Source organism: Vitis vinifera, chromosome 18, assembly GCF_030704535.1.
Source record: "Vitis vinifera cultivar Pinot Noir 40024 chromosome 18, ASM3070453v1".
Taxonomy (NCBI): domain Eukaryota; kingdom Viridiplantae; phylum Streptophyta; class Magnoliopsida; order Vitales; family Vitaceae; genus Vitis; species Vitis vinifera.
The window spans coordinates 7649689-7663523 of record NC_081822.1 but is presented as its reverse complement, the minus strand read 5'-3'; the positions used below and the strand labels follow the sequence as shown (position 1 = coordinate 7663523).

Sequence of the window (13835 nt, the reverse complement as noted above, 5' to 3'; positions counted from 1 at the left end):
CTTGAGAGATCTTGAGAACAGTGTTAGGAATTTTTTGTTGCAACAATCTTGCGTCATGTGAAGATAATACTGGTGTTTATTCTAGTTCTACTTTGGTTCAGCTTTGCTGTGAAAGGGGCTGCAGTTTGTTGGGAAGGCAGCAATCACAGGGTAAGGATGAATTCTTGCTGTGTTGTTGAAGAAACAGACGGTGGGACTGTAGTCTCTCTCATATCTTATATTTTGTACAGAAACATTCTTGCCTAAAGAGTAATTAAGTCAAATTTTAGGTACAAATTTGTCAGTGGGTACAAAGTCTTGCCAGAATCTATGAAATGAGTTGGGAATTTTCAATTTTGTTTTATATTTTTCATGTAATGTTAATGCTCTATTCTAGCCACTGATAGTTTCCTTTTTTCTACATTGAAAACGAAAAATGATCTTTCAATTTCTTCAGGCTCAGAAACATGTAAATTACATTATGTTATTTTTATTTTGTTTTATGCTACAATTTGCAGATTAAGGTGGTGTTTGTTTTTTTGGCTTTTTGTTGAAAGCAATTTATTTTTAGAATTTAGATTGTTTGTTTTTCTACTTTTCTATGACTTATTATAAACTTTTTACTAAATAGAAAAAGCTAAAATATGTAGTTTTTTCGAAATAAAAAAAATAACTTGGTTTTTTTTATTTTTTAATACTTAACAGAAATAAAATACTATAAAAACAAACAATCTAATATTTAATACTATTAAACATTAAAATTCTATTTAGAATTACATAAAAAAACAAACATTACCTAAATCTCTCCTGAATTATATTTATGCTAGCGCTATGAGGCAGCTTCTTGTTGTTGATCTTTTCTTCTTCGTCTTCACTTTCAGAGAGGACATCTCGAAAAGAATCATATGATCTGTGTAATATTTTCATGTTGCCTTACCATCTAAGCCTTGCCTTGCTGCTGCTAATATTGCAATCAGGGGAGGTCGAGAACTGATCCTTCAATTAAATATAGTTTTATGATATCTTAATTTTTTAAATGTAAGATTAAGAGAGTTTTTATATTTGATATAAAAATTAATATTATTTTTATTTTAAAATTTAAAAATATATATATATATATATATATATATATATATATATATATATATATATATCTAAATATCTAAACCTATATTTAATTTTATAAAAATTTATGTTACAATTTTATTAATAAATTTTTAATTATTAACCAGTGATGAATTGTGAATGAAAAGTAAAGGTAAATTTGTTTAAAATTTTAAAATTTTAATATTGAAATTAAATATTAAAAAAGAAAGAAAGAATTAGTTTCGCTTTCCAACCATTGACCCTGGGAGCTGAAGTGAAAGAAAGGTGCATGAGAGATGGGAAAGAGTAAAGAAATACAGTGAACGGGGCTTGTAAGAAAAGATCAAGAAATCCTGTAAATCCTATCAATCATATAAATCATAGCATCGGGCTCATTGCCCTGCGCCCTGGAAGGCTGGAACTAACCCTTCCAAGATCAAAATGTCGAACCGATATGGGCAGAACAAGGGTTTCACCAAAACCCAGAAGAAGTTCGTTCCCAAAACCCAAAGAGAAGGACACACCCCCAATCCCACTCTTTCTACTTCTCTCAGACAATCCGCCGCCGCCGCCTCCTCTTCCACTGGTAAGGTTGTATCGGCTGAGAACGCTGATTCAGTTTCAAGCAGGGGTGAGGGGGGCAGTTTCCTCAATTACTTGCCCCAAGATGAGGCGGTGGCTTCCGGCCTTGGTGCCCAGGAAGGCGGTTTGGATCCCCTGGAGTCCCAGCGTGTTGTGGATCTTTCGAACAAGGAGCTGTCTCGCCTTCTCAAATTGAGTCCTAGAGAGTTTTGGAAACAAGGTATTTTTTATATGAGTTGTTCAACTCTTTTCATTCCATATTTGATTATTCTTCGCTTCTTTTTTCCTTTTTGTAGTTACTAAGTTGTGGTTTGAAGTTGAATTTGAAGGTACCCAATTTGTGTTTGGCAGCATAAATGTTTTAAGATCATAGTGGATAATTCGTTTGGACATCTAATTTGAAAAAGTGAACATGATTTTTTACGTCTGGATGCTTTTCAAATAATCAGTTTCGCCGTGTAATAGAAGGATTTGATCATACAGAATTGCTAGTTTTGCTTGTGATCGGGTGCTAAATAATCTTTGGTTTTGCATTTGCTTGGTTGCTACGGGGTGCTGAATAATCTTGGTTTGCATTTTCTTGATTGCTACATTAGGGTTTGGATTCTAAGGTTATGTTTGGTTTCCAAAAATTAATAAGAAAAAAATGCTAAGGAAAATAATTTTCTCATATTTAGTTGTAATGTGAAAAATACTAAAGAAAAGGAAATGTAGTCGGAAACTTTGTGTTTTCAAATTATTTAATCTTTATATTGAACGGTTAAAGCAAGGGAAAGGAGTTTGAAGTAACATATAAAAATAATTTATTGACTTTAAGCCTATTTATTATTTTCCTTTCGCTTTTCTTTTCTTTTACCTTTTTTCTTTGTTTGCTTTCCTTTGTATTTTCCTTCAAATTTTATGGAAACCAAACATAGCCTATATAACTCAACTAAAATAATAAAATACACAAGGAAAGAAAATTTTCCAAACTCCATGGGTGTATAATTTATCAAATTGGATTCAGTCACCTAATTACATCCTTACTGCCCTTAAAAGAAAAATCAGGATATAACCTGTGTTGACTATACAAAGTATACAGAAATGTCAAGAAGACGCTTATAAGCTAAGTTAAGAAGTTTCCATATTGTACCATTCTGAATCATGGTTCGAAGCTGTTGTACTGGTTACTGGCTCTGTAGGTCATGAGGCAGATTGGTCACTGGGTCTGTAGGCCTTGAGGCAGATTGGTCACAACATTTTGGATCAATTTTAAGCAATATGCACAATATGCAAACATCCACCACCCATACCTCTTTGGAATCGGCCAAGGCAAACAAAGAAGGAAAGGAGACACACAATAATACGTATACACGCCACTTATCCTTCCAAAATTTCATCCTCTGCTTGTTTACCCACAAAAAAGTAGATTCTACTACTCACATGGTTCCAATCCTTCCTGATGGCTTTCCAAAGCCAACACCATAGCCTTGCCCCACTTCCCAAGAACACCACCCCACTTTTTCTTCCCCATACATCCCACTGATAACATGATTCCAAAGGGCCCCTCTTTTATCCATAAAATGCCAACTCCATTTGCAAATGAGAGCTTTATTGAGTGTTGATAGACACTTCATGTCCAATCCTCCTTTCCTTGAGTCTAAACAAAAAGTTGCTCATCTTAGTAGATGTGGCTTCCCTGCGAGAGCCCCACCACCCCATAGAAAGTCCCTTTGAATATGCTTTAAACTCAATCTGACTAACCTAGACATGCAAAGCAAAGATACAAAATTCATGGGTAAGCTAAACAATGTGCTTCAAATCTAGGTAATTCTCCCTCCTTTGGAAATGTATTGTCTCTTTCACACCACCAACCTTTAAAGAAACCTCTTTTCAACTCTAACCCAAGCCGCCATAAATTTAAAAGGGGCACCCAAGGGAAGACCCAAATAAGGGGAAGGAAGACTACCCACCTTACTACCAAACTCTAATGCCAGGTCATCTATATTTTCTACCATTCCCATTGAAATTAACTCGCTTTTTGAGAGCCTAGTCAAAAAAATTTCAAACTCTTAAGATAAATTTGTTAGTGTTTGGGTGTATATCTGGACTTTAAGTCAATCTAGATAAGAGTACTCTCTCTGGCATCAATATTGATCAGAATTAGTTCACTAGGTTGACATTGTTGCTTGATTGCAAAGTGTTTGATTGGCTTATTCCCTAATTGGGGCTCCCACTGGTGGTTCCCCCAATGGCAAGTGTTTTCTAGGAGCCGGTAATTGAGAGAATTTCCTAAAAATTAGAATGGGTGAAAAAAAGCTAATTTGTCATTAGGTGGAAAGATAGCTATTATCCATTCATGCTTGTCCCATATTCTTAGTTATTTCCTCACCATATTTAAGATACTTTCCTCAATGGCATTGAAATTTGAGAAAATGCAAAGGGATTTCCTTTGGTTAGGCATTAGGGAGCATAAGAGAGACCATCTCATTAGTTGAGCCTTAGTGTGTGTCTAACGTGGAAGGGGGAATAGGGTTTGGAAAGATTTCTTTAAGGAATCATACTCAAAAACGACTTTGGAGGTTTTCTAGTGAAAGTTTTACTCTTTGACGTCACTTTATTCTAAGTGGCACATATACTAATGGGTGGGATGCTAATACTATAGTCAGGTGGTCACATCTTTGCCCTTGGAAGGCCATTGCACACTTTTTCAAGATTTTACCAAGTACACTCAATTAGTGGTGGGGGATGGGACGAAAATCCATTTTTGGAATTAACCTTTGTGATCTCAATTTCTAGATTTATTCAAAATTGTCATAGTTAAAAACCTTACTATTTTATCAATTATTGGGTCTACTTATTCCTTCTCTTGGAATTTAAACTTTCGATGCAATCTTTCTAATTTTGAGATAAGAGATTTGGAAAAACTCTTGTCCTCTCTTTCTCATTTGCATTTATTTTCATCCATTCTAGATGCAAGAGTTTGGTTTTTATCTTCTTCAGGTTTATTTACAATAAAGTTGTTTTTTTAAGTCTTGTCCAACCATGTTGATCCAGTTCCATTATTCCTTACTTATCTTGTTTGGAAATCACAAGTCCAATTTAATTTCAAGTCTTTTGTTTAGTTATTGACACATAAGAAGTTAAACACCAATGACATGGTACAATTGATAAGATCCTACAAAACCCTTAGTCTTAATATTTGTTTGTTGTGTACAGAGAGTGGTGAATCGGTAGATCATCTTTTCTTACATTGTCCTTTGACTTTTGGGTTATGGCATAGACTATTCAGATTGACTCATTTGGATTGGGTTCCTCTTAGGAGTATCTATGAAATGTAATGACCATCTCATATAAAGGGTTGGGAAGATCCATTAGAGACAAGGTTCTATGGTAAACCGCTTGTCTTGCTTAAATGTGAGTTTTATGGTGGGAAAAAAATGTTGAAGACTAGATAGGAGGACAAAAGCTTTTTTGTCTTGGGGAGGAGAGAATAATTCTAATCCAGTCATGCTTGTCTCACATCAGTAGCTATTTTTTTTTTATCTCTTTCCAATATCTTAACATCAATAGCCTTAAAGATTGAGAATTGCAAAAGGATTTTCTTTGGTCTAGGACTATGGATGGTAAAAAAAATCATCTTATCAGTTGGGACATAGTATGTAGGCCGAAGGAGTTAAGAAGTTTGGGGATTGTGAAGACTTCTATGAGAAATTGTGCTCTCTTAGGGAAGTGGCTCTGAAGGTTCCCTAGGGAAGTTATGACCTTTGACATTCTATTATTTTGAGCATTTATGAGACACATACTAATGGATGGGACGCCAACATTCTAGTTAGTCACATAGATGCCCTTGGAAGGCCATTACACAATTGTTTTTCAAGACTTCTCTTCATATACTCGCTTTATAGTGAGGGACAGGGAGAGAATTTTTTTCTAGGAAGATTTGTGGTGGAGAGATCAACCAATGTGTTCATAATTTTCAAGTCTTTAAAGAGTTATCACAATGAAAAATCTCACTATATCAGGTGTCCTTGGTAATTCCTTTTCACCTTCTTGAAATCTTAACTTTCGTTGCAATCTCCTTAATATGGAAATTGAAAACCTTGAAAGACTCATGTCTTCACTCACTTTTGTGCACTTGTCTTCTTCTGCCGCAAATTCAAGAGCTTGGTTTTTATCCTTTTTAGGTTTATTTTCAGTAAAATCTTTTTTGTTTTTTTTTATTACATTATTCAATTTATCAAAACCAATCCAGTTCTTTCAAACCAAATTTTTATAGAAATCAAAAGTCCTTTCAAAGGTCAAGGTCTTTGCTTGGCTATGCTTGGCTAGTGATACACAAGAAGGTAAACACCTACAACATGCTACAATTTAGAAGACCTTATAAGTTTCTTAGTTCTCATAGGTGCATCTTATGCATGAGAAGTGGAGAATTAATCGACCATCTTTTTCTACATTGCCCTTTAACATTGGGGCTTCGGCACAAGCTATTCAGTGTAGCCAAGATGGATTAGGGTTTGCCCAAGAGCATATGTGATATGATGATTATCTCATTTCAAGGTTTAGAGAGTTCTATCATAGGTAAGACCCTTTAGCAAATCGCTTACTTCACTATGCTTTAGATTGTGTGGTAAGAGAGAAATGCTAGGATCTTTGAGGAAAAATAAAGAACAAAAGAGATGTTGTGTGATCTACTTCACTTCTATTCCACCTTGTGTACTTCCTTTATCCATTGCCTTTAGAAGCATTTCACTCAATATTATTCAACTTAGGTGGTTTTTGGTTTGTTGTTCAAAGGTTATGGATAACAATGAGAGGAATTGAGTCTGGCTTTGAGAAGATTTGTCTATCCTTAAGCAGCCTTTGCCTTTGTGTATGGTTTTCCTTGTATAGTGGGGGTGTTTAGTTTTAGGTTGGTCAATATTATGTATTTTGTGCTTACTTATCAAAAAAAAAAAAATTATGTATTTTGTGGGGAGGACCTCTCATCCTCCTGTTGTACTTTTTTTTATAATTAATATATCTTTCATTTCTGATAAAAAAAAAAAGAATTGAAAAGTCTTAGAATATTACCATACCTTTTTTTATATCCAATACCAATTTTTGATAATTAGTGTCAAACTACATTGGAATTGTAGTTTTTATCCTCAAAAATAAAAATGATAGTAATAAAAAGAAATATAATTGACAAGTTAATAATTATTTAAAAATGAGTTATTTTGAATTTCTTGTTCCTATTCATGGATGGAGATATTTTTTCCTGGTTGAAGTCCGGAATTTCTAAATGCAGTGATTCTGTTTTTTTTCTTTTTTTCTTTTTTTCCTCTTCAATCAATACTTAAAACCATGTGAAGATTATCCATGTCATGTATAATAGTTTTCTTTAATTAGCCCCTTTCAAATAATAACGTTTTAGTTGGTTGTTAAAAAAGGATGCTCTAGACACCATACTCATGGGAAAGAGAGAGCGAGAGAGAGAGCGAGAACGCGATGGCCAGAGAATGCGAGAACGCGACGGCGAGGGGATTGAAGATAATGAGGGGCTTCGAAGAAGAAGGAAGGGGAGCAGATTCGTAGTGGAGTCCAAGGTGTTCAAGCTCACGTTAGTAGAGAGAAGAGGAAAACCCCAAATCTACATAGAGGAAAGAAAGAGAGGAGTCTCGTCTTGGGTCCGAGTGGGAGTGGAGAGCTTAGGGTTTCTCCTGGAAGGCTTAAACCACTGCATAAAGGACGAGAAAGAAGGCAGATGGGAAAGGGACTGGAAGGAACAGGGGAGATCTTACTCTTTGTTGCGAAGTGCGAATAAAGCGGGGTGCTTCCTCCGTCTAGGGGTAATCAACTCGAAGCGAAAGCAATACAATATTTGCATCCCAAAAGGCAGAGAAGAAAAAGAGGGATGGGCTTCTATGGCGGAAAATCTACAGCTATTGCGAAGATCAGTCGGCAGAAAGGACAACATACAAGAAGAAAAGGTTGGTGGGAACTTTGCTGTGAAGAGAACGTTTGCGGAAGTGGTGAGGAGGCTGATCTGTAGAGATAAAAACTTAGTTAATGTGGAGGTATGACGAGAGGAAATCCATAGAAATTTGAGAAAATTGGAACATTGCATAGTTGGGAGTTGGAACCCTAGGTCAGGTGAAGGAGAGGATTTGGAGAAATTGGGGAGATTATTGGCGAACTCTTAGGGATTGAAAGGAAGTTTAGGGCTGGCAAGATTGGAGAGAAATAGGATTTTGCTAGAATTTGAACTATTGGATGAAGCTCAACGTGCTCTTTTTTCAATAGAGAGAAAAATGGGAGGGCTTATTTTGAGATTTGAGCAATGGAGCCCAAGGACTGGCTGCAGGGAGGAGGAGGAACAAAGTAATGAAGTATGGGTTAGAATTTTTGGGCTACCAGTCTCGTTGTGGAACTCGACAGTTTTGAGTGGGGTGGGGGATGAGTGTGGTGGCTTCATTGCCATCGATTCTCAGACGGCGAAGCTGGAAGAACTCCAATGGGCTCGGATATTGGTTAAGACGGACGGAGAAGTTAAGCCGAGTATGCTGGAGATTGGGGTTGAGGAGGAAGTTTACTCCCTTGTACTCTGGTGGGAGCTTAGACCGTCCGTGAAGAAGACTAGGATTGACAGTTGAAAAAGTGGGGAGGTCAAGGGTGACGACTTCTCACGCGCTGGCTCACGCGTGGAGGAAGAATCATCCTTCGAATGGCCCGAGGCGCTGCTGTTGTCAGATGAGGGGATGGGTATGCAGGAGAGGGGTTTGGGCCGGGAAGTGATAGCAGACCGGGCCCAAGAATTAGCGACCATGGGCTCATTGAAGGGGGCCTGTGGGCCACGTTTACAAAGTGAGTCGATGGGCCTAAAGCTAAAGGGAGTGGTGGCTGAATTTGGTGGGTCAGAGGCTAGATCATCCAAGAGATGGGCTTTTGATGGGGCCAGACCAGTCAAGCCCATGGCCCAAGAATTAGTTTTCGAACGACCCGAGATGCTGATGTTATCAGATAAGGGGATGAGTGTGCAGGAGAGGGGCTTGGGCTAGGATGGGATAGCAGACCGGGCCCAAGAATCAGTGACCAGGGGCTCAGAGAAGAGGGCCTGTGGGTCGCGGTTACAAAGTGAATCGATGGGCCTAAAGCTAAAGGGAGTGGTGGCTGAATCTGCTGGATCAGAGGCTGGATAGCCCAAGGGATGGGCTTGTGATGGGGTTGGCCCAACGTCTGATTTGGATGGGGCCAGACCAATCAAGTCCATGGCCCAAGCCAAAGTAAGAAGTTCCCAGGAGAAGGATTGTCTCCTGGACTGCAGAATAGATAGCAACGGGAGCTTTTCAGAAGGAGAACACTTAGTTATCTGGGCAACAGAGGAACTAAGGAAGCAACAGGAGAAAACTATTATTTCAGCAACAGACAAGGCTTTGGCAGAGGAAACCATGTGGTATGCTTCTGGTCTAAAAATAGAGGGGAGAAAGGGGAGTCTTACGATCGCTCTGGGGTGCTAGGGGAAATAAATGAAGTTGGACCCGGAAAGGATGGCAATGGATGCTGGGACTTGGTAGAATTCACTAACGCCAGTAACATGGTTAGGGGGGGTGGAGTGGGATTCAGATATGACATAGCCTCAAGAGATCAGGAGTGAGAAAGAAGACAGATGGGAGGAAAGTAGCTTGGCAAAGTTTAGTCATTTCTTGGGCTTTTCGACAGAGGGGCTGGAAAAGGAAATTCTAAGTTTTCTGATCAAAATAAGAAAGAGACGGGAGAGAATTCATAGCAAAGAGTTGTTGGAGAAGTCAAAATTCGAAAGGGAATTGAAGAGGCTGGAGTACTCAATTAATAATGAGAAGGGGAATAAGCAAAAAGGCCCTTCACATGGCAAAGGGGATCAGATTGCAGTAGATTAATGAAGCTAAAGTTGTTAAGCTGGAATGTGTGGGGGGCAAATGACAGGTCCAAAAGAAAAATTATCAAGACATTCATAAGGAATCAAAAGGTTGACTTATTGTGTATCCAAGAGACAAAAATTCAGCCAATGTCGGAGAATGTGGTGAGAAGCTTAGGCTCGGGAAGATTCTTAGATTGGAGGGCTTTGAATGTGGATGGGGCAGCGGGAGGTCTTTTGATTTGTTGGGATGAAAGGTCGCTGGAAATTTTGGATTGGGAGGAGGGCCAGTACTCTCTATCATGCAGATTCAAGAATGTGGAAGACGGGGTTGTCTGGGTGTTTACGGGAGTCTATGGTCCTTTCACCAAAGAGGAAAGGGAATGCTTGTGGGAAGAAATTGGGGCTATTAGAGGAATTTGGGAAGAGCCTTGGTGCTTAGGGGGTGATTTTAATATTACCCTCTTTCAAAGAGAAAGAAGCAGGCAAGGGAGAATAACCCCGACCATGAGGAGGTTTGCTTATATTATTGATGATTTAGGACTGGTGGATCTTCCAATGCAAGGGGGAGTGTTTACTTGGAGCGGGGGCCTTAACAACTAGTCCTGGGCTAAATTGGACAGGTTTCTTGTGTCTCCTAGTTGGTTAGATCAATTCAGTGGTGTGCTACAAAGAAGATTGCCTTGTCCTATTTCTGATCACTTCCCTCTTCTACTAGAGGGAGGAGGGCTAAGGAGAGGTCCTTGTCCTTTCAGGTTCGAAAACATGTGGCTAAAGGTTGAGGGCTTTTTAGATCTTATCCGAAATTGGTGGAGGGGGATTGAGGTCAGAGGTACCGCTAGTTATAGATTGGCAGCAAAGATGAAGGAAATCAAACAGAAACTAAAAGTTTGAAATAGAGAGGTTTTTGGAAGTCTGGAAGACAATAAAAGTTCAGCTTTGCAGCAGGTGGAATTTTGGGACCGAGTGGAAAGTAAGAGAAGTCTGTCATTGGAGGAAACAGAGTTAAAAAATGAAGCAAAGGAAAGTTATAAAAAATGGGTCCTCATGGAAGAAAGCCATTGGAGACAACTCTCAAGGGAGATATGGCTTAAAGAAGGGGATAAAAATACAGATTTTTCCATCGGATGACAAATGCTCACCGTAGCAATAACTCCCTAGACATAATTAAAATTGATGGGGTGTGGCTCTTAGAGGAGCAAGAAGTGATGGAAGGGGTTGCTAATGCTTATCAGCAGATGCTCTCTGAAGATTCGGGGTGGAAGGCGGATATTGGGAGGCTTCAATTAGATCAAATCAGCTAGCAAGAAGCAGAGAATCTAGAGATCCGTTTTCTGAAAATGAGATCCATTCAGCCTTGATGGAGATGAATGGGGATAAAGCTCTTGGGCTGGATGGTTTTACTATGGCGTTTTGGCAAAGCTGTTGGGAATTTGTGAAAGTGGAGATTTTGGAAATGTTTAAGGAGTTCCATGAGCAAAGTTCTTTTCTCAAAAGTCTCAATAATACTTTCCTGGTTTTGATTCCTAAGAAAGGGGGGGCGGTTGATCTTGGGGATTTTAGACCCATTAGTCTTTTGGGGGGGCTGTACAAACTGCTGGCTAAAGTGTTAGCTAACAGACTCAAGAGAGTGTTAAGCAAAGTGGTAGCCCCAACCCAGAACGCCTTTGTGATGGGAAGACAAATCCTTGATGCTTCTTTAATTGTGAATGAGGTGATAGACTCGTGATAGAAACGAAAAGAGAAATGGCTCATATGCAAATTGGATATTGAGAAAGCGTACGACAACATTAACTGACAGTTCTTGTTGAAGGCCTTACAAAAAATGGGATTTGGTTCAAAGTGGTTGGGTTGGATGTGGAGTTTTTTATCTTCAGCCAAGTTCTCAATACTAGTTAATGGGGTTCCAATTGGATTTTTCCCGAGTTCTAAAGGGCTATGCTAAAGAGATCCCTTATCTCCTTATCTTTTTGTTTTGGGAATGGAAGTTCTAGATGCTCTAATTAGGAGGGTTGTTGATGGGGGTTTCCTTTCAGGGTGTAGTATTCGGGGTGGAAGAAGACAATCTAAAAATTTCTCATCTTTTCTTTGCTGATGACACAGTTGTGTTCTGTGAGGCTAATAAAGAGCATCTAACACATTTAAGTTGGATTCTATTTTGGTTTGAAGCTGCTTCAAGTCTAAGGATTAATTTGGACAAAAGTGAAATCATCCCAGTTGGTGTGGTGGAGGAGATTGATGAGATGGCAGTGGAATTAGGGTGTAGGGTGGGTTCGTTGCCTTCTCAGTATCTGGGCTTGCCATTGGGGGCTCCTAACAAGGCTCCTTCTGTGTGGGATGAGGTGAAAGATAAATTGAGAAGGAGACTAGCGCGGTAGAAACGGCAATATATCTCCAAAGGTGGGAGAATCACTCTCATAAAGAGCACCTTGGCTAGCATGCCGATCTATCATATGTCTCTATTCTGGATGCCTAAGAAAATTGCTAGAAGATTAGAAAAAGTACAAAGAGACTTCCTTTGGGGAGGAGGAAACATGGAAAGGAAAGCTCATCTAGTTAAGTAGGAGGTGATTTGTGCGGACAAGAAAAAGGGAGGGCTAGGCTTAGGGAAGCTAGCGCTCTTGAACAAAGCTTTGCTTGGTAAATGGATTTGGAGGTTTGTTTGCGATAAAGATAATCTTTGGAAACAAGTGATAATGGTGAAATACGGGCAAGAAGGTCATGGTTGGAGAACTAAGAGGGCTTATGGGGCGTTCGGAGTAGGGGTGTGGAAGGAAATTTTGAAGGAAACTGATTGGTGTTGGGATAACATGGTGTTCATAGCTGGGAAGGGAAGCAAAATCAGTTTTTGGACTGATGTTTGGTGCACTGGTACAGCGCTGTCCCAAAATTTCCCTCATCTATTTGCTATGGCTTCACATAGGAATGCTACGGTGTAGGAGATGTGGGATCGGAATTTCGGTCAAGGGGGTTGGAACCTAAGATTTCTGAGGGATTTTAATGATTGGGAGTTGGATATGATAAGGGATTTGCTCTATGTTCTGAGGGGTTACAAGCCCTCTATGGAGGAAGATTCTGTCTGTTGGAAGGGATGAAGAAACGGAAAGTTTAGGGTTAAAGAAGCGTACAACTTGTTGGCCAATCCCAATGATATTGTTTTTCCTTCAAGTTGTGTTTGAGTGGCTACAGTTCCAACCAAGGTTGCATTCTTTGCTTGAGAGGCTACGTGGGAGAGGGTGCTCACTCTTGATAGGCTCCAGAAAAGAGGATGACAACTTCCTAATTGTTGCTTTCTGTGTGGGTGTGAAAAAGAAACTGTAAATCATATACTTATTCACTATATAGTGGTCAGAGTTCTGTGGAATATTGTCCTTGGGTTATCAGGTGTGCAGTGGGTCTTTCCAGAAACTGTAAAGGAGGTCTTAACTAGCTGGAGGGACCCTTTTGTGGGGAAGAAAAGGAAAAAGATATGGAAATCCATACCGTTGTGTATTTTTTGGACGGTTTGGAAGGAGAGAAATAGACTAGCTTTTAAGGGGGGAGTGTTAGATATTCAAAAACTTAAGAATTCTTTTATTTGTAATTTATGGAGCTGGGCTAGATTGTATATTGGAGAGGCATGTCTATCCCTTATAGGGTTCTTGGAGTGGTTAGCGTCCAATTAAGGGGTGGTGAGGCTCTGTTGGTCTTCTTTTTGTTTTGAGAGGTGCTAGTTGCTTTGTATACCCCTTGTATGCTTTGTAGCTTATTGCCTCTATTTTAATACAATGTGCTTTATTTATCAAAAAAAAAAAAAACGTTTTAGTTGGTTGTTTGGTACGTGATATTTACTGATCTTATTTCACTTCTCAGTGGCCAGTGACAATTCACTGCATGATTTTCTGGATAGCTTCCTACAATTTAGGAGTAGATGGTATGATTTCCCTCATCATGGAGTGAAAGGAATGGTTGCCGGGGTCATTGTTGGAGACTTTGAATTAAGCCGACGTGTCTTCATGGTCTTGTTTCGCATGTAAGTGTTGGTTTTAGCTTGTGTTACTTAGTCAAGTTTCTTCCCTGGGCTCATTGTTTTATCTTTGAATTCTTTTGGGTGCAGATCTTCCAATAGGGATCCTGGTGCTCGGGCTGTTGACACCCTCAGTTCAAAGGATCATGCAGGTGTGGTGTCTCCCCTTGTCACTGTAATTGTTGCTTATGTGGCTTTATTTCAGCATGCAAAGTGGGATTAGAGTGGCAAACTTTAAATAGTTTGAATAATGCTTGTGCTGTATTGAGTTTTATGCATATTGTTACATGACTATCTCTATCTTATTCGTAAATACCATGTGTTTGA

The 13835-nt window shown here is 39.1% G+C and overlaps 1 protein-coding gene across 1 annotated transcript in view; it reads left to right on the top strand.

The window, feature by feature from the left end:
* Positions 1-13835, top strand: part of LOC100259158 (uncharacterized) — a 44852-nt gene that overhangs the window by 15458 nt on the left and 15559 nt on the right. Inside the window, exons 9-12 of the mRNA XM_059734294.1 lie at positions 102-198; positions 1450-1867; positions 13355-13514; positions 13599-13660. Of these exons, the coding sequence (XP_059590277.1) occupies positions 102-198; positions 1450-1867; positions 13355-13514; positions 13599-13660 (737 nt within the window). The remainder of the gene's footprint in view (positions 1-101; positions 199-1449; positions 1868-13354; positions 13515-13598; positions 13661-13835) is intronic.